We start from the raw sequence: 25606 nt of genomic DNA on the forward strand, positions 1-25606 counted from the left end.
TCCTTCAGAAAGCCCTTCCGTCCACAGCGCTTGTTTCAAGACAAAACCGAACTGCTTTTATTTAAGCCTCCACAGGACAAGAGCCCTTCGAAAAGCGGGGAGGGCAGACAGGCATTGCTGGGGGGAACAGGGTGGTGGGAGGTGTCACTCCTCAAAGCTGAAGATCTCGGCCTCCTTCTCCTTCCAGAAGGCGAAGCTGCGGTCGATGCACCTGCAGATCTCCTCATTGCTGGAGCGGCCCGTGGCTGGCCTGCGGGCACCGGGCTGCGGGGGGCTCCCCCTGGCCATCCCTGGCAGCCAGGCTGAGCCCTTGGTGGTGCCGAAATACCTCGCCTTGATGTCCTCGAAGCCGTCCTTCCAGCTGCGCCGGCCAGCAGCGATTTCATCGGTGACGGCGCGGTGGAAGGCGCGCGCGGCCTCCCAGCCGTGCCGGCCCAGGTGGTCGAACACCTCGAAGCAGAGGAGGTGCCGGCCCCGGCGCTCCTCAGGGGCCAGGTCCTGCTCCAAGATGCGGAAGTAGCCCAGCATGAAGAGGTCTAGGGTGAGGCTGTCATAGTCGGCCGGTGCCCCGTCAGCCCGCCGCACGAACTGCTCAGGGGACAGGGTGGTGCAGGGGCCGGCGGTGGGAGGTGGTGGCGGCGGCGGGTGGGCAGCCGCGTCCCTCCAGCTGCCCAGGAGCTGCTGGATGGCGCTCCTCTGCCGCGACAGGCGGCCCACCCTGCTCAGCCCCTCCTCGGCCCTGGGAGCACCCGCCGCATCCCGCTGGGCCTGCAGCGCCCGGCAGGCTGTGGCCCACGGGTTGGGGCCGCCAGCCGAGCGCTTCCAGTGGCTCAGGAAGAGCAGCACGATGCGCTCCTTGCGCAGGCCGGATGACTCCGGCACCGGCGACCCGCTGCCATCCGAGAGCGCTTCCTCGCAGCTGATCCCCGAGTCGCTGGCGGCTTCCACCGCCCCGGGCTCACTCTCCCCGCCGCTGCCACCGGGGCGCTCGAAGGCGCCGCGCAGGCTGCGGACGCTCACCCCACACTGCCGGATCTCCCGCTGTGCCAGGCTGCCTGCCGGCGTCCGGGAGGCTCCGGGCAGCGGGGCAGGCAGTGGGGTGGGCACGGGGGTGGCACGGGCCCCCTCAGCGTTGGCCAGCAGCGTAGCCAGGCTGCCCACCACGCCAGCCAGGCGGCCGCACCAGAGGGGCAGGGGCTGCCCCGGGGCAGGCGGGGGGCTGTGGACGGTGATGCTGAGCAATGGGGAGGGCAGGAGGGTGCGCAACTCCTGCGCCAGGCGCTGCAGCTCGCCTTGGTAGGCCTCGCCGCGCCGCCGCAGCCGCAGGCTCTCCACCGCCCACTCCAGCTGCTGCAGGTCCCCCTCTGTCAGCAGCTCCCCGAAGGGGCCCAGCACCGCCTCGTGGGATGGTGAGAAGCGCCAGGCACCCGGCTCCTGTGGCAGAAGGCCCGTCAGATGGCGGTGCCGGCGGGGCCCTGCCGCATCCCACCCCCAGCCCGGCTGTACCTGGTCGCACACCTCCACCTCATCGGCCAGCCGGGCGCGCAGCCGGCGCACCATCACCTGCCGCTTCCACTCGGGGATGGCGCGGCCCCGCTCGTCGTGCGTGGGCACCAGGGTGTCCACATCCACGGGGTCTGGCACGGCAGCGCTGGGGGGGTCCTGCCAGGGGATGGGGTGGTCTCTGCATGCTCTGAGCCGAGGGAAAGGGCAGAAATGCAAGCAGCGGGTGGCAGATGGAGCCGGTGACGTACCGGATTGATGAAGGGCGCCGGGATCCTGGCCCGCTGCATGGGTTTGCGGAGCTTCAGCTCCGGCAGCGGTGACCTGCTGGGCTGCATCCCCCTCGGGGCCGGGTCACTGCCGGGAAGAGAGGCACGGGGCCGCTTTGGGGGAGCGGGAGCAGAGCAGGATGGGCTTCACATCCCTGCTCTGCTGGGGAGGCAGGGGGAGGGTCAGTAGAACCCATCCCCTGCCTGGCAGGAGCGTGAGGGTAGGGAAGCATTTACAGACATTTCTTCTTTCTAGGGAAAAATGCTCGCGGGTAGATGAGGAGAACTGGGAAAAGCCGTGAAAACATCTGGTGGCGCAGCCCTTGGCTCCTTGCAGTTTATCCGCTCGCTCGTGGCCTGGCAGCGTGGGGGCCCAGCAGCTCCCTCAGCTGCTGCTGCGGCACTGCCCCAGCCTGGGGACCCTGGCTCTGACCAGGCCACAGGCCGAGCCAGGATGTGCTGGTGGAGGGTGGTGCTGTGAGGAGAGCCCCTTGTCCTGGAGAGGGCAACCAGCAGGAGGATTCATTCGCTGGTGAACCTGGAGGAGTGCAGAGAAGGGGAGATCTTCCCAGGGGAGTTGCAGTGCCTCTGTGTCCCCCCCCACCACCGGGTGATCGCTGGATAGCAGTCCCGGAGATGATGCCCAGCACATCACCCCTGGCAGAGCAGGCTCGTGAGGGCTCTTCCTAGACAAACACAGCCTTTCCCCACGGGCGGACCTGCATTTTTGCACGTCCAGGGCACGGTTTGCAACCCAGCCTGACCCCTGGGCACAGCCAAGGCATGTGGTGGGTGAGGCCAACCCACCACACTCGGCAGGCACCCTGCCTCCGTCCGGGGCAGGGGAGGCTTCTCCTGGCCGCGTTCCCACCCCGCCGAGCCAGCGCGGCCCCGGCCACCGCAGACACTTTCCTGACCTGCTTGGGTGGGTGCCAGCGGGCGGCATTTCTCTGCTTGCCAAGTTGAGTCAAAATGCAGGGAAAGCGGCTGCCCCAGGGTGTTGAGGCTCTGGAAATGAAGCATTTTGTTTGAATTCAGAGGGGCTTAAACCGCTCACTCATCATAAGGACCAAAGCAAACTGTTCTGAAACCGTTCTGACTTTTTCATGTTCCCCTTTTACTCCTTTTTTTTTTTTTTTTCCCCAGATAAAATGCTACCAGTATCTCCAGCTGCAAAACCATGTCATCCCAAACCCAAGGCAATGCTCCTGCAAGCACAGCCCAAGCCTGACAGTGGGCAGGCAATTCCCCTGCCCCCCTTCCCTCCTGTGAACACTCTTGTGGGGAAGGCCCTCCCATGACAAACCTGACATTTTTTTTTCCTTTTAAATGAAGAGTAAGGAGCTGCAGAGACCCAGGTCCCCCCCTTCTTCCTGGGGGACACAGGCGATGCCCATGTCACAGGGGACCCCTGTGCCTACAGCCCCTTGGGACCACCCCTGCCACTGCTGGCCCTTCCCCTGGCACCCCTGCCCATCTGTCCCTTCTCCCAGGGGAGAAACGCTCTGCTGGACCGATCCAGCACCTCCAAAAAAGACCGGAGAGCCCCCCGCACGTGGATTCACGCAGCTCGCTGGCTGCCCGCTTACCTTGGGGCTTGCTGCCGCAGGGTGCCCACTGTGGGTGCTGCTCACAGGGCTGCACAAAGGAGACGGGGCTCAGCCAGGGGGGTTTGTCCTGGGGTGACAGGGGCACCCCCAGGCAGAGAGGGGTGTTTCTCACCTGCTGCTGGCAGCTGCAGGGTGGCCGTGGGGAGCTGGCACCGGTGGGCCCCAGGAGGCATGGAGCTGGGCACTCGGTGCTGCCCGCACCTTGTGCCAGGCAAAAACTGAGCAACCGGATCCCGCTGCTGCTTGCTCACAGCCCCCAGGTGTTATCTTAAAGCCCTTGAAAAGAAGGAGCCTCATTAGTGAAGCAAATGTGTTGGCCAGCATCAGCTGCTGACCCGCCTCCCCCGTTGCGGGTGCCTTTGCGAGAGCCAAAGATGCGGCTGATACGGCAGCATCGCTCGCTTCAGTAACGGGCTTTGGGAGGAACGGGACGACGTGGAGAAGGAGGAAATCCAGAAACTGGCAGTTACCGTCCTGCTGTAAGCCGCCGCGCTGCTCGGTGGCAGCTCCGGGTCAAGCAGGGATGATCCGGCCCCAGATAAGGTCCAGCTGTGGCTGTGGGTGCCCCTCGAGCCCCGCAGCCCGCGGCAGGAGGAGAGGCAGCGGGGCGCCGCTCTGCCGTGTCTGCAGTGCTGGGGCTGGGCAGAGCACAGCCCACGGCGCGTTAATATTTGATGGGGGCATCAGGTGGCAGGGCCGGGCCCAGTCCTGCCACATCCCAGGAGCGCCCCTGGACCAGCAAGGGGCCGTACACACTCCTGTGTGCGCACAGCAACACCCACGGCTGCGGGCATGGCCCCATCGCTCTGCTGGTGGCAGATTTGGTGCTCTGCTCCGTTCCTGCCACTGCAAAGGGACGTTTGAGGGGTTGGGGGAGTATTTAGTAACACTAAATAAAGCCCATGCTAATAAAGCCCATACCAAGGGCTGGCACCAGCAGGGAGGAGGCCTGGGCAGCGGGGCCCGCCGCGCCGCCCGCACGTCTGTTACTGATATTCAGCAGTGTTTGCGTTTCCTCACTCAACCTCCATCCATTATATATGGCCAGAATGTATCAGCGGAGCTCGGTTACACGAGAGAAATTCAATCGAGGGGTTGGAATAAAATCAAGAAGCAGGAGATCAAAGCCTTCAAATGGTAACTGCCCGGTGAGGATCCATTACAGGGCCCGCCTCATGCTCCCCCCGGCGCAGGCCGATGCCCTGGGGACCGTGGCTCTGAGGGGACCGCTGCCACCGGCCCTGTGCCACACATGCCCATTGTCCACCTTGGTGCCCACCCTGGTGGCCACCTGGACGCCTACAAACACGCACCCTTTGGCCAAATCTTTGACCCTGGATGGTTCGGGAAGTGCTGTCTGAACACACAGAACTCCCCCGCCACATTTTTTCCGTAACCTTCTCAAAGCAGCATTAAGGTTCTAAATCACAGATTTTTCTGTTTATAGAAGTCAAACACGCTGTAAGGAAAGGTTTGAACGTGACATCTCAAGCTCCCTTCGACACCTGAAGGCAAAACCCCTGAGCCCAGCCTCCTGCAGCTGCTGGCACCGAGTCCCTTGGGACCCCGTAACTCCCAGCCCAACCTTCCCAGTGGCACCCAGACCTCTCACAGCTCAAAGCCCACTGCATCATTCCCCGTCCCTGCGTATACCTCTCACGCTGTTAGCTCTGGGAAAACCCTTGTCTCGTCTCTGCTGGAGACCAGAAGCAGCTCTAGATCTCAGTCTCCCTCACTGCTGAGGGACCCGATAACATTTTATGATGGTCAAATGCTGAATATCATGAATAACAAGCTCAAAAAAAGAATTGCTGAGATGAATCCTCACTACTTAAAGTTTCTCTTGCTGCTCATTGACTCAAGATCTTAACCCATACTCTTGTGATACTCTGCACCGGAGCCAGAGAAGGTCTGGTCCTTGCCTCCAGGACTGCCCCATCCCATGCAAGCACAGCATAGCCCAACATCTTTTCAAGTCACTTGAGCGGCACCATCAGGAGCAGGTCCTGCAGCAGCTCTGTCCCACCACAAGAGGTGCTCCCTCGCTGAATTTCATCAGGCAGGAGCTGGAGTTCTCACAGCCAGCCCCCGTGATGCAAACCCATTCCTGATCCTGCCACGTCTGCGTCACCATGCAGATTACAGATGAAGGATCAGAAGGCTGAATCAGCAACCCCTTCTACCCCCCACAGCACACTAACACGCGTTAAAAAAGCCCTCTGTAGCCGCTGCCAGAGCAGAGGGACGCGCAGATCACTCAGCAATCACACCCAAAGACACAACCATAAAAATAAAAGCTTTTTATTATTATTATTTTTTTTTTATATACCATTACAGGAACATCCAAGGAACATTCTCAACAGCACGGGCAGCTCCGCATCACCCGGGGGTGAGCGCAGGCGCCCAGCTCCAGGGTCTGCTGTCCTGCGTTCCTGAGCTGCCGCTGCTCTCGGGGCACGAGGTCCAGCTCCTCGCCCTCGGCACGGAGACCCCTGGCCCTCTGGGCATCACGGCGTCACCTTTTTGTAGGTGATGTGAAGGTGTTGGGTCATGGGCTGCGTAGTGGTTGCCATGGAGACGGTTTGCTCTAGCTTCCCATCAGAATTGAGCCTGAATTTTCTGGTAATCTGAAAAGGAGATCAGGAAAAACAATAATAAAATCAAGCAAATGGCATCTAAGGGTAAAAATCCTTAACTGTGCTTTACGCCTTTCCTTTGCTACGTTTAAGTTTTGCTGTCAACGTACCGCGGATGAAAGGCTACACCCCCACTGCAACCATACAAGAAAATGATGAGTAGCTTTTTCTCCTAGAGGGGGCGGCCCTTTCCAAAATATCAGGTCTAACCCCCGAGAACATCATCCCCAGAGCAACACAAGCAGGCAGCGTGCTGCCCGTAAGTAGGGCTGACTACATGCCTTTTTAGAGCATGGAAAATGAGCAAACACAACCGTCATTCCAAAAAGGAGCAAATAACTGTGGGTGTCCAACGTGCTCGTAATTAGCTGCCCTTTCAAAGCCCCTCGGGCCTGCTGACAAGCTGCTGTCACTGGGCTTTTGGCAGGAAACGCTGTGTCTTCCTTGGGGTATTGCCACACTGGTGGCACACCATGCAGCACAGAACTGTGCCTGTTGGTACAGGTGGATTACTTGGAGCAGGGAGATTTTCTGAACGTCCATACCCTTGGGTGTTAGGTCTTGACTGGAGAGGGAGAGCAGGCCTTACACGAGCAGCACTATCACTGCATGTAAGGTAACAGTTCATCCCTGCTGGAGAACGAGGGATTCACACAGAGCAAAGCCACGGCCACACACTATTGGAAATAAACCTTCTGGAGTCTGTAACACACCAGATTTCACTTGTGATGAGTTCGAGCTCTAGTGTGTTGGTAGGAAGGCCTGAAAAAAAATATCACCTGTTGTCTTTGCTTAAATTTAAGCATTTTTAATTGAGGAAAGAAATCATTCAAACAGCAGGTTTGTGTGTGGCTTTGACGTTACATTCCCCACTTCAAGTTTTCTATTTGAGTAATGATGGGTTTCAGTGAGGATGTTTTGTGGGGTCAACAAACAGGAAGACTCTGCATTAAACAGATTAACTTCTGCTAAAATTAACTGCTGTGGCTGTAAATTAATTAGCAAAGTGGTGCCATGGCTGGTGCCACTGTGCTGGGAGAGGAATGGTCTTGGCACTACCGCTGCCGTCCCTTTGGTACAGACAGGCCAACACCTGTCTGTCAGGAGACGGGCACCCGGCTGGAGGCCCAGGGAGATGCCCTGTCCTGGCTGACATTTTCAAGGCAGCCTCCAAAAACCATACAGGCTCTCTGCAAGGCATTTAACTGCAACAGAGAATAGCTTTGTTCATGCTGTATGGTGAGGCTGGAGTGGAGCCTTCTGACCTCGGGTGAGCCCAGGAAGCGCCGTGTCCATCTCAGAGGGCTTGGCTGGCAACATCTTCCTCATCCTTCCACCTGACAGGCTGCGGGTCTGCTTGTGCCGCACTGAACCTCCAGAGGGAGCACCTGTGGTTACCCTGTGGAGCCAGAAAACTTAGGACCCGTGCAAGTAGATGCTGGAACCCAGGTTTCAGCAGCTTCCAAACCGTTCAGGCCTGGGAATAGCACATGTTGTAAGCCTGCTCTTAGGTGTCTATGAAATAAACGAAAGAAGTGGAACCACTATATTTAAACCTCAGCTCTTGCTTCAAAATAACACTCCAGTGTGTTGCTCCAGCTGCCCGACTCTGCAGAAGGACACTAAAACAATACAGATGATGTAACGGACACGGGAGTTCCCCGAGTGACAGCTGCTCTAAGAGGGCAGCCCGGCATGGCCCCCATACACATCGTGATTTGGCCCTTCAAGTGATTTTGGCGTAGATTTGCTGCACATCATCCAAAAGATGAGTTTACAGTGCCTAGTTCCACTTGGTGCTTCCCCTGCTGAACACAGTCCCAGGGATGAACAGAAACAAAGTCTTGGGGACAGCAGGATAACCTGCATGCATGATTAATTGGCAGTTACTTAAATGAGACCGATTTAGAAATTTCTAAAACGCGGTGCATTACAAGCAAGAAGAAAGCAGAGACTGTTAGGAGCACAGTATAGTCAAAAAGCATCTCACGGATTCACAAAGCACTTTCAAAACAATAGCTGCCTCCCCATAAGGCTTTTGCCAAGTGGATATGCTTAAGTGTACACACGTCAGTATTCCTACCAGTTCCCTTTCACCTTAAACAACAGTTAAAAAAGCAATTGCCTTTTTCAAAGAGCCGCATTCACATTAACATTGGAGTGGTTCATCCATCGGTGCTGAAAGAGGACTCTGCGCTTCTCTTTAAGACTGTGTTGAAAGTTGAATCAAAAGCGGAATTCATTCCTGCTGTTTTTCACAAAATGCCTCCATTTTACTGCAGTAACTTGCCCAAGGACAATGGAATCCTCCCATTTCTTTCAGAAATAAAATTGAGTTGATTTTCCAGAAGAAATGCTTTTTTTTTGTTTTGTTTTAAAGATAGCTTTGGCTGATTTAGTATTTGACTTGGAAAAATAGAGAGTATCCCATTTTCTAGATCTTCCTCAAACAGCTCTCTCACACAGCTCCAGAGACTCAGAGCTTGCTGCAAAGTGACCTCAGCATATCGCCACACACCAGGAAGATTTGGTTTGAGGTAGTTTACCAAACTGGGTACGAGTGTTGGAAGCAGCAAGATAAACTTGTGTCAGAGGATGGGGATAACAGGCAATGAGGGTGTGCTAACCCAGCCTAGCAGGAAGACACCAGATTTCCTGCTGCTCTAGACTTTCAGCTTGTCTTGAAGACATGGAAAGAAAGAGTTTTTTGCAAATGTGTTAATTTCCAGTGCAGGTCACTCCAGGGCACTTCCAGAAGCTGTTGCCAGTCTGCATGCTCTAAGACAGCATCCAACCCCGTTAATACATCTGTTCCTACACATGCAGCGCGCGCCTAATGCCAGTGTCTAACACATCCCCTTCCATTTCAGCAGCCAGTGCCTGCCAAGCACACGACTGGCGCTCCTGCTCACTTCAGAACACCTCGTCCTCATCAACCCATCCTCAGCTAACTCTGGCTGCAGCCACAGCTCAGCCTGTGTGCTGCATCAGGGCTGCTTCCTGAAGCAGGAAAAGACAAATAAAAGAATACAAAATGTACTCATCTTTAACAAGAATTTATTTCACAATGTGTGACCCTAGCTGAGGGTTTCTGAAGGGCCCATTTTGACCCGTTACCAGTAGCATACGGCTCTGATCTCCTGAACGAAAACCAAACAGCAAAGGAGGAAATCTCTGATGACTAATGGAACAGCCAGAATGATCTGTCTCATAGGTGTGGAAGGCAGACCTGGAAAAGACCTGTGACAGAAGGATCCGGCAGGGCAGCAGGGCCGGGATCTATACCTGCAGAGCAGGCCCTTCCCAGTGGGCTCAGTGCTACTATTTAGACAAGACTTTCCTATTCTCTTCCCTAAGGACCTGCTACTGCCCTTGCTGGAGACAGGATTCTGGGTAGGCTGGTCTGACTCAGCGTGGCAGTTCTTATCTTAATGATTCCTTCTTGTCTTGTAATCTGTGAAGCAGCTTCTGAAAACTGTTACACAGAAAATAAGCAAGGATGCTGTGCAGTATTTCCAAGAAGACCTGAGGGTAATCTGTAATTAAAGCACTAATCGGCCTGTTCTCTCGACTAGACACCCTCGGGGGCTAGCGATATTATTTGAATGGCTAACCGAGTGTGAACTCACCTGCTCTACATGGGGCTTCTTGGCAAAGGAGATCCTGGCTATGGAGTGAGAAGCTATAGACAGCTCTTGTCCATTCACCTCCCCTTCTTCCACCTCCACAAGACCTGATAAGAAGCAAGGTCATAAATGCCAGGCTACAAAGGTTAATTAACAACGTCACAGTTATTAGGCTATATAACAGATGAAGAAGATTTTTATCTGACCTAGCACATATCAACAACTATAAATCCATGCAACCTCAGAAACAATGCTGGAAGATCTAGCCAGACTTACTCACACACTGTGCGATAGGTATTGCATTGCTACTGGCAATTTTCCCTTCAGCACACGCTCTCTAGTTTTAGATCCTTATTTAACCGGGTTTAAAAGTTCTTTAGTTATAATATAACGTAGATGCAGTTCTCTCTCTCATTCAGTCCCTGCAGGTGCACAAAGAGTACCAAGGCAGTAATTCCGGACAGTGGGAGATTCTCCTAGTTTAGGAACTAAGAGGACCGTACTGAAATTACTCTTGGACATGGCAAAGGGAACAGGAGAGAAGCTACCCATTACAGTGCTGCAACCAGGCAGGGTTTGTAATAGGAAACTTGTGGTATGAATCACACCAAGCACTCTGGGAAGGAGAGGTCGCATGGGAGGTTTACCACCACCGCAGCCTCGCCTTGCCAGGGTCACAAGCTCTGCTCTGCACCACAGAATCAAACACGGTGAGTGTTAACATCAGTAACGACAATCTAAGTGGGACGTTGAACCTGACAGTGCTCAGAAATAGCAGCCGGCCAGCTGCTATGCTAGCAATGGGAGGACTCCAGACAGATGAGCTCATGACCTGAGGCATACACCCTCTCTGTTTCTACCACAGGGTCTACTGTGGCCAACTCACGGGAACAGTGAGAATGACGCGTCTTATCTGTACAAGTTCTCCTTTTCTCCCTGCAAAAAACACACTTGGATACCATGAAGGCAACAAGAATGCCAGTGGCCACTCATCACCTGCCACGATTAAGGGCCAGGCTGTAACTTGTCATGAATTGAGGGGTTCTTTTGTTTCAAAAAGCTTTAAAAAGTATAAATACCAACATACCATTTTAGGAAAGGATATCCCTCAAGTCTCCTTCATGAGTGATATTTTGATTTGCAGTCCTTTCCTGTCTGAGAAAGCTAGAAAGCCTTGCTGCCTGGGCAAAGCCATGTAGCCAGTCCTAGAAACATGGTGCTTTTGACTCAAGCTCATTAACAGCAGGATGGGGAGATGCTGCTCTTTGGTGCTGAGCCCACAGTGAAAATAAACAAAATGGAACTGTTAAAGAGGTCCAGTAATTTTCGAGAAGAGTGATGAATGGCACCGCAGGACAAGGACCTCTTCTCTTCCCCAAAGATGTAGTACCTGTGTTCTGGGCGCTGATGAAGGCCACCTTATTAGTGTCAGGTTTGAGGCGGATGAACCCACATTCTCGGTGCATTGGTTTCCTGGTGTCTGGATGGAAGGCGTTGAACCTGAGGGGAAATCAGAATAGAAACGTCGCTGTATTGTTGCACTGAAAACACAGGGTTTGGCCTGGTTTCATCTCAGAGAAAACTGTATTTTATTTAACCATTTGACTGCCTGCATTTGAAGAGTAAGAGACTGACAATACTTCACGGTTGGAAGACGTAAGCGTGTAAAAAGACAGTTCCTTTAGGTGCACAGCTAGACCTCAGAGCTGGAAGTCATTATTTAAGTTCAGGCTTCCGATTTTCCACAGCTCCTGGGTCTCTCTAACTACTAGCTTAGAAACTCCCTTGGGTTACAGTAAGACATGTTGCTGATGCTGAAGCCATACTCTGTCGCAAATTTCCTTCTCTCAAACAAGTAGCTGGCCTTACAATATCATCTTTATTAAATTTTTTAAGATCTGTCAGTTTTTTTCTTTGTACCTTACTTGCTGCAGGCAATAACACTGCAGACTTATTTCTTCCCACCTAGAAAAGAAAAAAAAAATCAGCTCGGATGCTTGCTTACTCTTCATAATGCCTTACAGCTGTACATTTGGTCAGCCATATCACAGGCAACACCTACGTATTATTACACACGACCATATGTTGCGTCAGTGCTACAGCACTCCTGAGTCTACACAGGTAACTGAATTAAACCACACGGCGAGCTGAAGCAGTTATTTAGTGAAGAAACACCGAGAGCCAAAAAGCCCAAAGAAAGGGCTTCCTGCGTGAAGTAAGAGCTACTGAATCACTCAAAGTCGCCATCTCCCAAAAGAAAACACAAAAGGAAACTATAAGCAAGGAAGGAGGAGCACAGCACAGGCATGCCGTTACAGAATTTGGGTGCTTACAGCTGCTTCTGGCTCCCCGGCATCCTCTGGGCACACAATTACTCCTCCTGCTTGGCCGTGTCTCTATACACAGGATGTCTCCTCCTAACCACACGGTGACAAGGACCAGGAGTGACCGATACCAGCAGTGCAGGACTGCGGCTATGCTAAGGACTGCCCTAGCATCCCAGCCTGCGTGCTCTGCACTTAGCGCACCCTGCGGGGACACGCGTCATGCTGAGACTGTCGAGAATCAAAGGGGGAATGAACTTCAGGCTGCTCTCAGTGCCTGGAGTGTCTGGGAGACGTATGGCTTGTCTTGTAATGGTCTGGGGCACTGGCTGAGGAGCCAGGTCCCTCGCCTGCCCATTTTCCCAAAGCTTCCCAGAGTTCAGCAGTTCTGAGCTGTATTTCTACAGCAGAAGAACACAACTCCGACCAGCAAGTGACCCAAAAGCTGGAGTCAGGGCGTGCTGGGTGTAGAGCACAACTGTCGGAGCCCTGTTTCTTTTGGCAACTGAACTAAAAATATCACGCCTTGCCAACAGCTCTGTCGCAACAAGCGACGCACACCAGGAACGCAGGGTACCATTCACACAACGTCAGTGTCTTGTAATTATTCCTCTCTCTGGTTCTCAAAGCAACAACCTCTCCATCTCAACCCTCCCAGCCAAAGGATTAGCACTGAACCGTTAGCTAACATGCCAATTCTCCTCCTCCAGATTCTGTATTTCTCTTCGAACAATTACTTGCAAACAAAGCAGTTAAGCCGTCTGCCTGATATCCAATACAGCTTGTTGAACATTTAATTTTTCTCAATTTTTTCACGTTGGTGAAGACTGGGGACCACAGTTTAAAATGGACAAACCCGTTAGCTATGCCACTGTGCCTTCATTTATATCCGTAAGTGTCAGCTTGACAAAACAGAGTGATGGTGGTTGTAGGGTAACGCTATTACTTGAGGATTCATTTCTAATTAAACAGCCGCCACCAGCAAGAGGAACGCTGTCTTCTCTGGCCGTAAGGACAACATCTTTTGGCTAACACACATGTACAGCACGTTAAAGTGGAAGGATCACTGACCTTTCAAAGACAGGCACTGAATTTGCCCAAACTATGGGGATGTTTGTGTTCAGGATGGGGCCAATCTCGTTGCTGATCCCAGCACCTTCCGTTGCTTCTCCCTGTGTAACCCTCAAGAGTGGCAGGCCGCAAGAATTGCATGTTGTGCCACGGTCATGGTCCTGACCCTCTACACATACGCGACAGCACCAGAGGTGTGAACTCACTTCTGAAAAGCTCTGTGGAGTCGCATGGTATGTTTAGGTTTAGGCCAGTGAACGGTCGCTGATTGCAGGTGTGCAGCTCTGGGCACAACACAACAGCGCACCAATTTATCAGCAGTTTTAAAGGAGAACAACCCCCCCAAAAAAGCAGACCACCCAGCTACATGCCGCTACATCGCCTCATTTGGTAGATGAAAACCCAGTTTATTTTGCACCTGGAAAAGAAATGCAACCAACAAATCTCACTGCAGCCACACCTGCTCCGATCCAAAAGCTGCTGCCAGCACAGACAAACCTCGAGACTTACGAGAAGTTGAGCATGGGCTGCCCCACGTGAGAGATGTGCACTTCCTCCAGGTACTGGAACGGCTTCATCGTGGGGAAGGTGCCGTCCCCCGGGGGGTCCGAGAGCCAGGTGCCCAGCATCCAGGACAGGGGCTCCATCACAGGGTTCAGCTGGGGAGTCTCTGCGGAGGAAGAGGAAAGAATGAAGACATTTCGTGGGCCTGCTCTACGGCTTGCTGTTAACAGCTGGGTGGAGGAAGAACGTGAAACACCTCAGAAATGGTCCAACGCATCAGGAACGCTTTTCTGCAGAGCAAAGTCAGCTCCAAGGCGCAAGGAGAGTAAGTCTGTTTTCAGACCTGCTCGTGGCCTCCCCCGGGGCACTATTCCCGGCAGTGCCTTTCTGCCCCCTCTTTCTGGCACCGACTCGAAGGGAAAAGTCCCCTCCCTTCAACACGCAGGGAAGAAGTCTGAAATCACAGAATCTCAGGGTAAAGAATGAAGCATGATAAATGATATCAGTGACAGATCTCCAGTGCTCTGGCGCTGATTTTTCTCAAGCACTAAGGACGGGCTGTTCCTGTTTGTTTTGGAGCCCAAGGAAATGAGTCCTCACTTCAGAGGAAAAAGAAAGTCAGGCAGCATCCGTATTCAAAATCAAAGTTTACCTGTATTTTTTTTAAGAGGTTAATAATGAGCTGTACTTTTATAGAAAGAGGTAGAGAGAGTTCAGAAATTGCTCTGCTTAGGTGCTGGACTAAGGCTCACTGAAAGGTATTACAAATACTGCTGTGCACGTAAGTTAAAGCATAAAACAGAAGAGAAAGGTACTCCCGTTTGTCACTGCATTTATTAGGAAGCAACCAAGGCCTGCTTCACAAAGCTAAAAGGCTCCTTTAGTGAATCGTTTTAGAAGAGCTTTGATAAGCAACGGTTTTGCATTTTGCTATGATTTCACAGGGTGTGAGCTGGAAAAAAAAAAAGAGAGAAATTGAGACAGACATTTTAAAGTCATGTGAACAACAAAGCAGATCCTCTCCTGCGATGTAAACAGGGAAAGTGATACAGCACCCACATGATCCTAGGAAAGACCTCTACAAATAGAGATGAGGGGGCCCACTGCAAAATCTAGGCTGGCTCCATTATGCAGCTGAGTAAGGTCGCTTAAAGCACGCCCTCCTCCCACTCGTGTGCCAAACGACAGGCAGTGGCAGGCCAGGGGCTAAACGGGTGTTTTCCACACCTAGTGATATCATCTAGTACAGGAATAAGCTGCCTGTCTGGCTGGTCTAGAAGGCATGGACTCAGCTGCGAGTAGAAATGGTGCCCTAAACAAAAAATTGTCCGAGTTTCACTGTGCTCAAACCCAACCCACAGGCAAAAAAGGACTGAGCAAGGAAGATTGGAGAGGTCACACTAGGATGCCAAAGTAGGGGAACAGATTTTTCACCAGTAAAAGACAGCCACTTTTATTCTTTACTCTCTCACGGCAAGTTTAAAGACAGAATGACAACTAGCAAGTCGTCAACAGGCTGTTAGTTTCTTTATCCTCGTACTCTGCAAGCAAAGCAACCTGAGAAAACACGAGCTCTCGCTACGAAACAAAGTGGTAAAAATCTGCAGCATCAAAGCAACCCCCTGCAAAGAGCACCCCGCGTGTTCGTGCAGGCACCGCCGGCTTACCGGGGGGTTCCTACAGGCTGCCCAGCAGCGGCAGCTACCGGGCTGTCCGTCACTGCCCCTACCTTCCACCTGTCCTGTCGGCAGCCCAAGCAACAGCACACTATCTTCGGGTGCGGTGAGTACAGTGACTTTAATACAGCGATTACCGCTAACTGAAGTTCAAAATTATTGCTAGGAGAAACTAAATGCCTCTAGACTGCTTCTTAGGAACCACCTTTCCTTCCCGCTTGCAGTCTCAGAGCAGGCTGTGTGAGAGCACAGACGGCATCACCACCTTGTCCACCTGGTATCTGTCTTCCCCTTGCAACCCGCACACGGTGCTCTTCCTCCTGAGCTTTCTGCAGGCCCTGAAGCCCCCCACAGAAGGGAAGAGCAATGCTTTGGAAAGGTCAGCGGAGACTGCAGCCTGTGCTGCTGCTGCCCTCTTCTGGGCCAGGAGATGGCAACAAAGCCTAGGACCAGGACAGCTTCCATCCTTCCTTTTCTCCTGCTTACCAGCTGTGCTGTGGGAATAAGGACCGGAGAGAGACTCAGTGATGCCCAGGGGAATAAGCACATCCTGATCACTTCCTATACGCTGCTGCTTCTTACCTTTGGCATCGGACTTTGGACTAAGTTCTGTTATCACCCCCGGCAGCCTTCTGTGCCAGAGAGCTGAACTGAAAGGGCAGAAAAGCAATAGCAGGGAGGCTGACGGGAGAAAGGCTGACTGAGGGCATCAGAAAAGAAAGGTGATTGAAAAAAAAATTGCTTCTTATGTCACGGTTAAGTAAATGTAAGACTATTGTAGCAATAAATAATTTTACAGAGGAAAGTGGAAAACATCTGTCTACTGAGCTGCTTTGTTTGTAACACAGACTCGGAGATACGGTCTCTGTCAAGAGGAATTTCACTGAAGGAGGAGCATGCAAATTCTTCTTTAACAATCTACATTCATAGCTCACTTTTACAAACACATTTTAAGCCACAGTAGTAGGCAAGTGCCTGAGAATAACAAAAAATACAAACCACCTCTGGGAACTTGCACTGCAAGACACGCTGTCCTCCCTTCTACATGTTTAAAGCCTCGGAGAGCATCCTTGCAAGACTGATGAAGCAAATCTTGGTCTTTTTGCGTCCACGTGCACAGTTTCTTTTTTGTGTAATAACAAGTAAGCTCACACTACAGCCTCTTCCTTAATAAGGACCTTCATGGTGTCACTCTCCCCTACCAAATTATATGTTTTCTTGAAGCTCTTCCCAGCACCTCGAGACCTCTGCTCCTCTACAAAACCCAAATGAAGTCAACCACCACGTTTAAAAGTTGTGGTAACAGCTTGGGAGACAAAAACCACAGCAACGTGATCAGCAACATGATCACCTAGATCTCGTTTCTTCAGGAAGCTGTTCAGGCCACACTTTCCCCCGAGACCGCCGTGCCCAGGTCCTGGGGACACAAGTCAGCTCTGCTTCACCTTCTGACCTCGCTGCATCCCTCCGGCCTCGCGGATGGCTTGTTTCCACTTCCTTCCCATTCACAGGGGTTTAGAAGTCAAATCTCTCCCCGCACAGTAACAAAGTCAGGCTGTAACTGGCTGCCCACGCTCTGCAGCGAGGGACGATGCAGTCTCCCTGCCGCGAGATGAACCGGACAAAGCGGACGAGCGATCCCCCAGGCCATGTCTACGCAGGCCTCAGCCAGCGTGGCTCTGCAGCGCGATCCCTGGCACACAAAGCTATGCTGGCACAAATCCCCGTGCGGTTTTATCAGCAAAAGTGCAGAGTGAGCAGCCAGTTGGCTGCTAATGAGACAGCTAACCTGTTTCTCCTAAGCTGGGGAATACTTGCTGCATGAAACTTCAGCGAAAAGAAAAGAAAATCTCACCTGGCACCTTCCGTCTTCAAGGTGTGGGGACTACCGCCAGCAGCTGGGCAGCCTCCTGCAGCCCTTTCTTCATCTGAGACGCTTACTAGATTTAAACCATCGTCAGCAACATTCCAGTAATTAAGGAGCAGCCTTGTTCTGCGCACTTGTTGCCCAATTAGGTACAGAAGGTGGCTTTATTCCCTGCTGCCCCTCTCTCCAGCATTGTACCCCTTACACTTGCTGATGCTCTCTCCCAGCGAACCAGTAAAGCACTCCTAGCGCTGACGTGCTCTAACTCCATCCCTGCGCTGAGGGGGGAAATGTGATTTCACTCACAAATTCGCATCTTACGCCCTCTATTAGTAATTAATTTCATAACCAAGCACCAATCTGTTACTGCCTCTGTGGTAAAACGTTCCAGTGTCTGCAGTCACTACCAGACCTCTCCTGCACTACAAAACACAGAGAAAACAAATTCTTAAAATTACATACTGTTATGGGAAACCCAAACATCCTAAAGAAAGCTTACCTCAATGTATGTTATACTTTCTTTCAAGTTTTCCTTAGTTAGCATTTTCATTGCTTCCTAGTCACAAGCTATTGTATTTGTGTGTGGTTTTTTTTTGTGTGTCTGTGAGTCATTGCCCACTGACTTCAGAAATAAATGCTTAATCCACAAGCTGAACAGGCCATTAGGGAAAAAAAAAAAAAAAAAACAACAGAAAAGAAAGCAGACCACTCCACAGGAAAAAAAAAAAAAAAGATGCAGAAAACAGAGAAGCAACAGGTCTTGCTTCCCCCCTTCCAACCTCCTTTCTCTCCGTGGGGACAGTGGAAGGGCCATCTCCTGATGAACCCAGTCTTGAAGACAGTGAAGACAGAATTCCTACAAGGAAATTTTTACCCTGAATCCATCCGACAGCCACAATCTTGCGGTCACTATTCCCAAAGCATGCTCCTGTGAAAGAGCGAACCTAAAAACCTAGACAGCCTAAGAGATAATATTGTTTAGGTTTAGCTAATCAGCATTTGAAAAGATAACGCAGCTGATAATCTCACAGATCATAGACCTTGAGACACACACACACACAGAAGTGCAATCACTTGTCCCAAGTCACTCAGCTTGACGGGGATTTCTAAAACCAACGCAATTACCTGCACAGGGCAGGAGAGGAGGGGGGCTCGCTGTGTGTCCAGCTGGTCCCCGCTGCTCCAGCGATGCTCGAGGCAGCTCACCTCTGTCATGGAATCACAGAATATCCCAAGTTGGAAGGGACTCACCAGGACCACCGAGTCCAACTCCTGGCTCCACACAGGACCACCCAAAAATCAAACCCTATGTCCGACAGCCTTGGACAAATGCTTCTTGAACTCTGGCAGGCTCGGTGCCGTGACCACTGCCCCTGTTCAGTGCCCGACCACCTCTGGGTGCAGAACCTTTCCCTAACACCCAGCCTGACCCTCCCCTGTCCCAGCTCCATGCCGTTCCCTCGGGTCCTGTCGCTGTCCCCAGAGAGCAGAGCTCAGCGCCTGCCCCTCCGCTCCCCTCGTGAGGGAGCTGCAGGCCGCCATGAGGCCTCCCCTCAGCCTGCTCTGTGCCGGGCTGAACAAACCCAAGGACTTCAGCCGCTCCTCACGTGTCTTCTCCTCTGAACCCTTCACCATCTTTGTAGCCCTCCTCTGGACACTCTCTAACAGCTCTATCCTTCTTATATTGTGGCACCCCAAACAGCACACGGCACGCGAGGTGAGGCTGCGTCAGGCAGCGCAGAGCAGGACGATCGATCCCTTCCGATCCCTTCCCTCCGCCTGCCGGCAGGGCTGTGCCTGAGGCCCTGCAGAGTACGGCCGGCCCTTTTGGCTGCCAGGGCTCATTTTCACCTTGCTATTGCCCGGAACCCCCAGATCTCTTTCTGCAGGGCCGCCCTCCAGCCTCTCGTCCCCCAGTCTGTACGTACAGCCAGGGTTGCCCCTTCCCAGGCGCAGAATCCAGCACTTGCTCCCTCTGTATTATTGGTGATTGCTCAGCCCTCTCATTTGTCCACATCTCTCTGCAAGGCCTCTGTACCCTCAACGGAGTCAACCAGTTGTCAGAACTTAGTGTTGTCCGCACACGAAGTATGCCTTCAAGTCCTGCACCCAAGTCCATTTATGAAGACACGAAAGAGAACTGGCCCCAAATCGGAGCCATGCGGAACCCCTCTGGTGACTGGAGCCCGTCAGCCCCAGGGCAGCACGTGCACGGGCTGCAGGTGCTGGAAATCCTCACCCAGCCTCTCTCCTGACACCTCGTCACAGATTTGGCCCCACTCTTAACCTCCGTGCACATATTCCTGCTCCTTATCTCACTCTTTGCTTACCTTATCCTTCAATCTTTGTAACACTTTATTGACCAACCCTCTGTCCCAGCCGTTCCCATCCATTTCTCCAGGTAGATAAGGCAGAAGAGCTGTGATCAGCACCTGCCATTCCAGAATAAATATATTTTTCTTGTTCTCGCACCCCCTCACATCTCTTCCCACTGACGCTGAGGAACATAGCTTTACGACTTGTTTCTCCAAAACAAGCAAAAGTCTCTTGCCACCTCGGTGGAAAACGCTCCCACTGAAGAGGCACCGGGTCTCCAGTTCCGCACAAAACCACGTTTAACGTTCAGGTCCTCCTGCCTGTGTTCCCAAAGCTCACCAATTACCCTTCACCCACACGCAGAAAGCATTATAAACAACTGCACTTCTACGAGGTTTTGTACAAATACTAAGAAACAAATCTAAACTGGAAAGAAACATTTCCAATGGCTACTTAGCAATATTCTGATTGTTTTCCACGTGGACCCATTTTGCAAATCTCCTGCCTTTAACATGACCTTCATGAAAGCAGACATGGAGTTTGGAACGGGCTCCACGTAAGCTCAGAATGCTGAATATGAACAACTCTACCTCTCTGATAAATGCATGTACTTTAAGCACATTGAATCCTACCTGCGTTTGCTCCACTGCTGGCCATAGCGTGCCAAGTTATTTTCCTATCGCTTGGTCTAGCTCTCTAACCACCTTTGCTCACCAGAAAGTGTCCTGCACTTGGTTGATAAGATGGCTATAAGGGAAGTGATCTCACGATGAGGTAAGAAAGTTATCCTGGAGCCTGCTGGGAGATGTAGTTTTACAAAAGGATCGAACACCAGGGCATTAAGGCAACGTGACCTTGTGAAAGCAGCATCTTCGTTTTGGCTTCAGGAACATGATGCAACCAACAGAGCTGAGAAGGCTTCCAGCAGAACTAGCTGGTCAGATGCTATGTGTGCTGAACAGGAGCACGCTGAATTGCCTCCCCTTCCCTTGCACTCCATGTTCCTCCCAGCTCACCTTCCCCAGGACATTGGGGCTGTGTTTCTTTGCTCACTCTCTCCCTAATTTCTCCCAGTGCATCCTCTTGCTCTGTGGAAGATGTGTCTAATCTTGCTCCGCCTGGTGCACCCTGTCCAGCCATGCTCTGTCAAAAACATTTCTCAGCCACTGGCCTGCAGACACCAGAGGTGGCCCACGAAACAGAAGGAAATGTGTTCCCACCAAACAAGCAAGCAAATTCAAAGTTTAGCACGGAAATCGTCACTACAGCAGCCGTGCAGAAAACCCAGGGGTTTTCCTAAAACAAGTTAGTTGATCTCCCTGCTACGAAAGGCTGGAAAAGGCCACGTTTGTGCACCGTGACGGCCTGAGCGTGCTGTGAGGCAAACTCACCCGGACTGAGTCACCAGTCCTCAAGCGCGGCTGGCAGGGACCGCGTGTGCAGCAGTCTGCAGAAATCTGCTCCTTCCAGATGGCTGTCATTTGGGTGCAGCCAGCAGAAACCTCCTTGTGCAGCTGGAGGAGCATTTCAGCCGAGAACGATGGGCACGAGGAGCTGCCCGGCGAGTAGCACGCGGCAGGAATCACAGGGCCTCTTTGCAGACAGCAGCATCGCCGTGGGGTAACACCTAGGGCATCGCCGCTCTGCTGTGCGCTAGGGCATCCCGTTCTCTGCCTTTTCAGACAAAAAACGTGGCTGTCCGGTCTGATACGCTCATAGCTTGAGGCTGTAAGCCATCCGAACATGCAGGGGACCATCAGAAAACCTTAAAAACGCAACGCTTGCTAAACAGATCCACGGGACAGATCACACCGACTGCCCGGTAAGCCCAGCACGCAGTCCATACAAGAGCAGCACACGACGCTTTTAAGAGGGCTTCGCACTGAGACCAGGCGGCGCAGGTGGGCCCAAAGCACATCCCTCTGCTCCGAATTTCGTGCACGCAGCCGGACATCGGGCGGCAGCGGGGAGGACAGCCGGCAGCACGCTGGAGTCAGGACGTAAACAGGCAGCAACCTGCCAAGTCAGCCCGGTCGCGTACCTTCCTTACGCTCCCCATCCCCAAGGCACCGGCTTTAGAAAAAAAAGAAATTGCAGGCTCAGGTTTATAGCTATTAACATCACCTCATCTACGCACCGTATGATTTAGGACAACTGAAATGTAGCTACTACTAAAGACTATAATTATTATTAACCTAATACTTGTTACCTCAGTTTTTATGAATACCAAAAAGCCCTCTTCAATTCAGTTTTGCATCAGAGTACAATTTAGTGTCTGCGCATAAAACAGGCTCTGCCCAGCAGCAGTCAGCTGCGCTTAATCAGGTATTTTGACTGCCATAAACTATTACTAAGAGCACAAGAAAAAAACAGTGCAAAGCAGAAGAGCACCAAGATGAAATTAAAACAAAAGCTGGCCAGCCCCTAACAAACCCTTGGAAAAGTCACCAGCAGAATGGTTCCCTAAGAATTTCCCATCGCCTAGAGCTACAGTCACCAAAAGGATTTGATTTTCTCACGTTGGTCTCTAGTTTTGTTGATAAGAGATAGCAGAATGGGTAACAAGTTGATCACTTCATTAAAAAAAAAAAATTGACATTTCACCTTATAAAATTGAAGACGCAATTCCTATGTTCTTACAAAATTCTTACTGTGTCATTTGCATGTTCTCATACGTGTACACTTTAGAACATCTGCCTCAAGAAAGAAAACAAAATCACAGTATTCCCTACAAAAAAAGAAAAGCAACATTCAGGACGCCCTCCTTGCAACCAGCATCTCATTGCAGGCATTTCAACACTGCCAGACACCTTTTTTATATCCCTCTATATGTATACTTGGGAACGATAATTACGGAACCCTAATTTTGTATTTAGTCATTTCCTTTAGTCTGACACCAAAGCAGTACAGAACCGTAGACAGGAAGGCACAAATAAGAAGACCACGCTGATTTCGCACTGCAGCGAAAAAAATCTTTTCCCCCTCTACCCAAATCAAAGCATGAGCTTTCCACTGGAAAACTACAAACACGTGGAGAAAGTAGCGCTGGGTATCAGCCTGTGAGAACTTTGCTGGGGTTTATTTTCCTGCACTCGAGTGAGGAAATAGGCCATGCTGTAGGAGTCTGGAGAGCGCGTCTGCCTACGCCAGGATCACGTTTCTAACCATGCCTACTACCACGCGGCTTCAGAAAACAAGGAAGAACCTCACGACGGATGCAGAGGGGAGAATTACCTTGGCAAGAGTTTCCAACACACCTAGCCATCCTTAGGAAGCTGCTTCAAGAAAGCTCCGGGTCACGCATCCTTCACAAAGTAACCCTACGCAGCCACACAAACACCAAATACCATTAAAGCCTTCTAGGCTTTTCCCCAAATTATATCTAGCAACTGGAGTCACTGTGCAAAAGTTTTGTCGTTGTTCAAAAGATTGGATTAAATCACTCTTCTTGCAATAGAAAGGGGTAAGGCCCGATCTGACTCCTCGGTAACAGAATTTCACGCCATCTCATCGCTCGTTGAGCTCCCCTGTATTTTCAGGTGTTTCACTTATTATTTATTTTACTGATAGAGAAGTCATTTCCTATCTCTTCGCACTCTATTATCTGTTTCCTGACTTCTGCCTTCTGAGGGAGGAAATTATCAAACTGAACGCAGTATTTCAGTCAAGAAGAACGTCGTCAACATGTACGATGACAGTCGTGTCTGAGACCTACTACCTCACTTGGATTTCTTGTATCCCAAGTACTGAGTACAGTACATGAAATCCAAGATCAGAAGCACTTCTTACATCACTAGAGAAGACTACAACAGCTTTTCCCAAATACCTTCTGTTCATGACAGCTCATTAAGGCACAGAAAAATTTCACAGACACACTCCAAATCATGTCACAGATGAACAAGCTAAAATAATCCAGGAAGAAAAAAAAAAATTCATCACAGGAGTTGTCCTCCACACCATAACCTAACTTTGCGCCCCATCACCTCGGAAAGCTATACGGAAACAACGCGTGCTATTTGCAACTTCGAGGAGGCAAAGTTTGGAGAGCGCAGCAGTGACTTCTACCAAACAGCCAACACTGTCAGGGAAAAAAACCAACCAACCAACCACAACAGGCTTGTGGAATACAAGAAATAGCTCACGTGCCCAAAAACCTGTCCAATTCTTTCACTTGCATCCCTTGGCCTAGCATGAGCTACTACTTCCCTTTCCAAAAACATACCTGTCTCCTGTCTTTAACTCACTGCATTGCTATTACCTCTAACTTAAACAGCCTCTTATTGTTAAGAAAATGATGAATTCTGCCTGAATGCAAAGACGCTATAAATACTGACCACAGTCCTGGGATAGCAGGCTGTTCAAGTAAGGGAAACTGATCCTCTTCAGCTCATCTAGCTTCTCCTTCAGCTTCCTGACTTGACTGTCCGAGCGGCTGATCCTCTGCCTCAGAAGTTTCAGCTCTCCATTCTTCTTCTCCACCTGTTCACGCAAGCAGCACACCTGACTTTTGCTTTGCCTGGAGGAGAAACAGTACGAGTGGAGGGAGTCGATGAGCTTGCAGGCTCCCGAGGCCGACATGATGACCTCGTTGATCGACATGGGGTTGGCATCCGTGTCCCCCTTCTGTCCCACCACAGCCTCAGCAGCAGGCTGAGGGGTCAGGTCTGCTGGGGATGCCGACAAACTCTGGGAAGGTTTCTGAGGGGTTGCAGTAAGGGATGAAGTAGGGGAGTCTTCTGTGACAGTCTTATCGTGTCCCATGAGATTGCTACTGCAGCTTGGTTCCACGTCTCTCTTTGGCCTTTTCCTTTCTAGCTGCTCTTTTGGGAAAGATGGCCTCTCTCTGGCATGCTTGGAGGAAAAGCTGTAAGAATGAAGGGAGCCGATGAACTTGCAAGCACCAGAGGCAGGAGGCGTGAAGTCATCCACCGATATGCCACTCCTGTCTGCTATCCAACTCCCCGTCCAGGTGGTTTTAGGACAGTCCTCCACAGAAGATCTGTCAGACTTTTTCTGAGGTCCAGGCTTTGCAACTAAATTATCCCCTAACGTCCTTCTCCGAGGGCCTTCCAGCTCGCTGTGGAGATCCTCTTCCTCCTCGGACATCGACTCGATATCCTCTTGCAAAGTCGCCTCCTCCATCTCGTTCGTCCCTTGCATTACCATAAAGTCCTGGTCAGGAGACGAGGTCCTCTGAACTACCTCACGGCCTCCTTCCCTTGGGTCCTCTCCATCCTGCAGCGGCACCTGGCTTGCTATTTTTCTCTTGCTTCTGACATAATCCAGGTTGTCGCGTTTTTTCTCCGCAAGCTGGAAGATGGTAGGGACGGCAGTGGGCTTCAGCAACCGGTGCTGGTCTTCCAGCCGCTTTGAGAAGCTGTCTTTGGTGAAGTGCTCGCTGCAGAGGAAGGAATACTTGGTGGGGGTCCAGTTGTCTCTCTGAACGGCTTTTAGCCACTGGATCAGGCGCTTCGAGTCCTTCAGAGGGAATCTAAAACCGGGAGGAACAAACACGCGAACGTAAGGGGCGATAGCTGCGACCACAAAGACGAACGCTCCCAAGTTTTGGCCGTTCCCCCGAAAGTTGTGACTCGGCAGGTCGGGCTGGGCGGTGGGCCGAGCCGCCTGACCTTCGTCTCCCCCGCTGTGGGCACAGCCCCGCGGCTCGGGGCAGGCTCGGGGGGCCGGGGGGCCGCTGCCAGCCGGCTGCGCCGCACAACAAAGAGCCGCCGGGGCTCGGCCGGCCGCCGCTGTCCCGCCGCCGGCTGCGGGAGCGCCCAGGGCGCCGTGCGGCCGCCCACCGGAGCCCGGCCGGAGCCCGGAGCGTGGCGGAGCCGCCCCCCGCCCCCGGCCCGGGCACCGCCGCCCCCGGCTCCTCGGCACCTGCGGGGCCGCGGGCTCACCTGTGGAAGGAGACGGCGCCCCGGTGCGCCTTCCCCTGCCGGTTGGAGCAGTTGGCGGCGGCGCAGCAGATCACCATCTCCGGCCGGCGGCCGGGCCCGCCCCGGCCTTCCTCCTCCTCCACCTCCTCCTCCTCCTCCCGCCCCCCGCCGGCCCGGCCCGGCCCGGCCGCCGCCAGCCGTACAGCAAGATGGCGGAGCCAGGTCACCCCTCCGCCCTGGGGAACGGGGCTCCGTACGGCGCCGCCGGCAGCCACCAGCATGGCGGCCGCCGTGTGGCCGCCGCCATTTTGGCCGAGGGGTC

At 52.3% G+C, this 25606-nt stretch overlaps 2 protein-coding genes across 5 annotated transcripts; both read right to left on the reverse strand.

Moving 5' to 3' along the window:
• Window positions 1-30: 30 nt before the first annotated feature.
• Window positions 31-2149, reverse strand: ESPNL (espin like). Of its 2 annotated transcripts, XM_080604494.1 has the most exons (4): window positions 2010-2149; window positions 1755-1863; window positions 1507-1662; window positions 31-1434 (listed from the first exon to the last, which is right to left on the reverse strand). In XM_080604494.1, the coding sequence occupies exons 1-4, from the start codon at window positions 2078-2080 to the stop codon at window positions 145-147; spliced, it is 1626 nt and encodes a 541-aa protein (XP_080460620.1). In that variant the 5' UTR covers window positions 2081-2149; the 3' UTR covers window positions 31-144. The 2 variants fall into 2 exon arrangements, with proteins under 2 accessions (XP_080460620.1, XP_080460619.1); XM_080604493.1 differs by having other exon boundaries at window positions 31-1662.
• Window positions 2150-5667: 3518 nt separating this feature from the next.
• Window positions 5668-25565, reverse strand: THAP4 (THAP domain containing 4; the record flags this gene model as incomplete). 3 transcript variants are annotated; one of them, XM_080605015.1, is made up of 6 exons in its annotated part: window positions 5668-6009; window positions 9648-9751; window positions 11035-11144; window positions 13550-13709; window positions 23737-24893; window positions 25306-25565. In XM_080605015.1, 6 exons carry the CDS (start codon window positions 25563-25565, stop codon window positions 5890-5892), a joined length of 1911 nt encoding a protein of 636 aa, XP_080461141.1. In that variant the 3' UTR covers window positions 5668-5889. The 3 variants fall into 3 exon arrangements, with proteins under 3 accessions (XP_080461141.1, XP_080461143.1, XP_080461142.1); XM_080605016.1 differs by lacking the exon at window positions 5668-6009 and adding an exon at window positions 6532-9018; XM_080605017.1 differs by lacking the exons at window positions 23737-24893; window positions 25306-25565 and adding an exon at window positions 20035-20185.
• Between the last annotated feature and the right edge of the window lie 41 nt (window positions 25566-25606).

The sequence above is a fragment of the Anser brachyrhynchus genome, assembly GCF_964034855.1.
Source record: "Anser brachyrhynchus genome assembly, chromosome: 9".
Classification (NCBI taxonomy): Eukaryota; Metazoa; Chordata; class Aves; order Anseriformes; family Anatidae; genus Anser; species Anser brachyrhynchus.

What these genes read in the sequence shown, in the direction of transcription:
- ESPNL (XM_080604493.1), bottom strand. Translation starts at nt 2,080, where the DNA reads ATGTTTTCACGGCTTTTCCCAGTTCTCCTCATCTACCCGCGAGCATTT. An exon ending in CCTAGAAAGAAGAAATGTCT is followed by an intron (nt 1,864 to 2,009) that starts GTAAATGCTTCC and finishes CTCTCTTCCCGG; the next exon opens with CAGTGACCCGGCCCCGAGGG. An exon ending in CGGCGCCCTTCATCAATCCG is followed by an intron (nt 1,663 to 1,754) that starts GTACGTCACCGG and finishes ATCCCCTGGCAG; the next exon opens with GACCCCCCCAGCGCTGCCGT.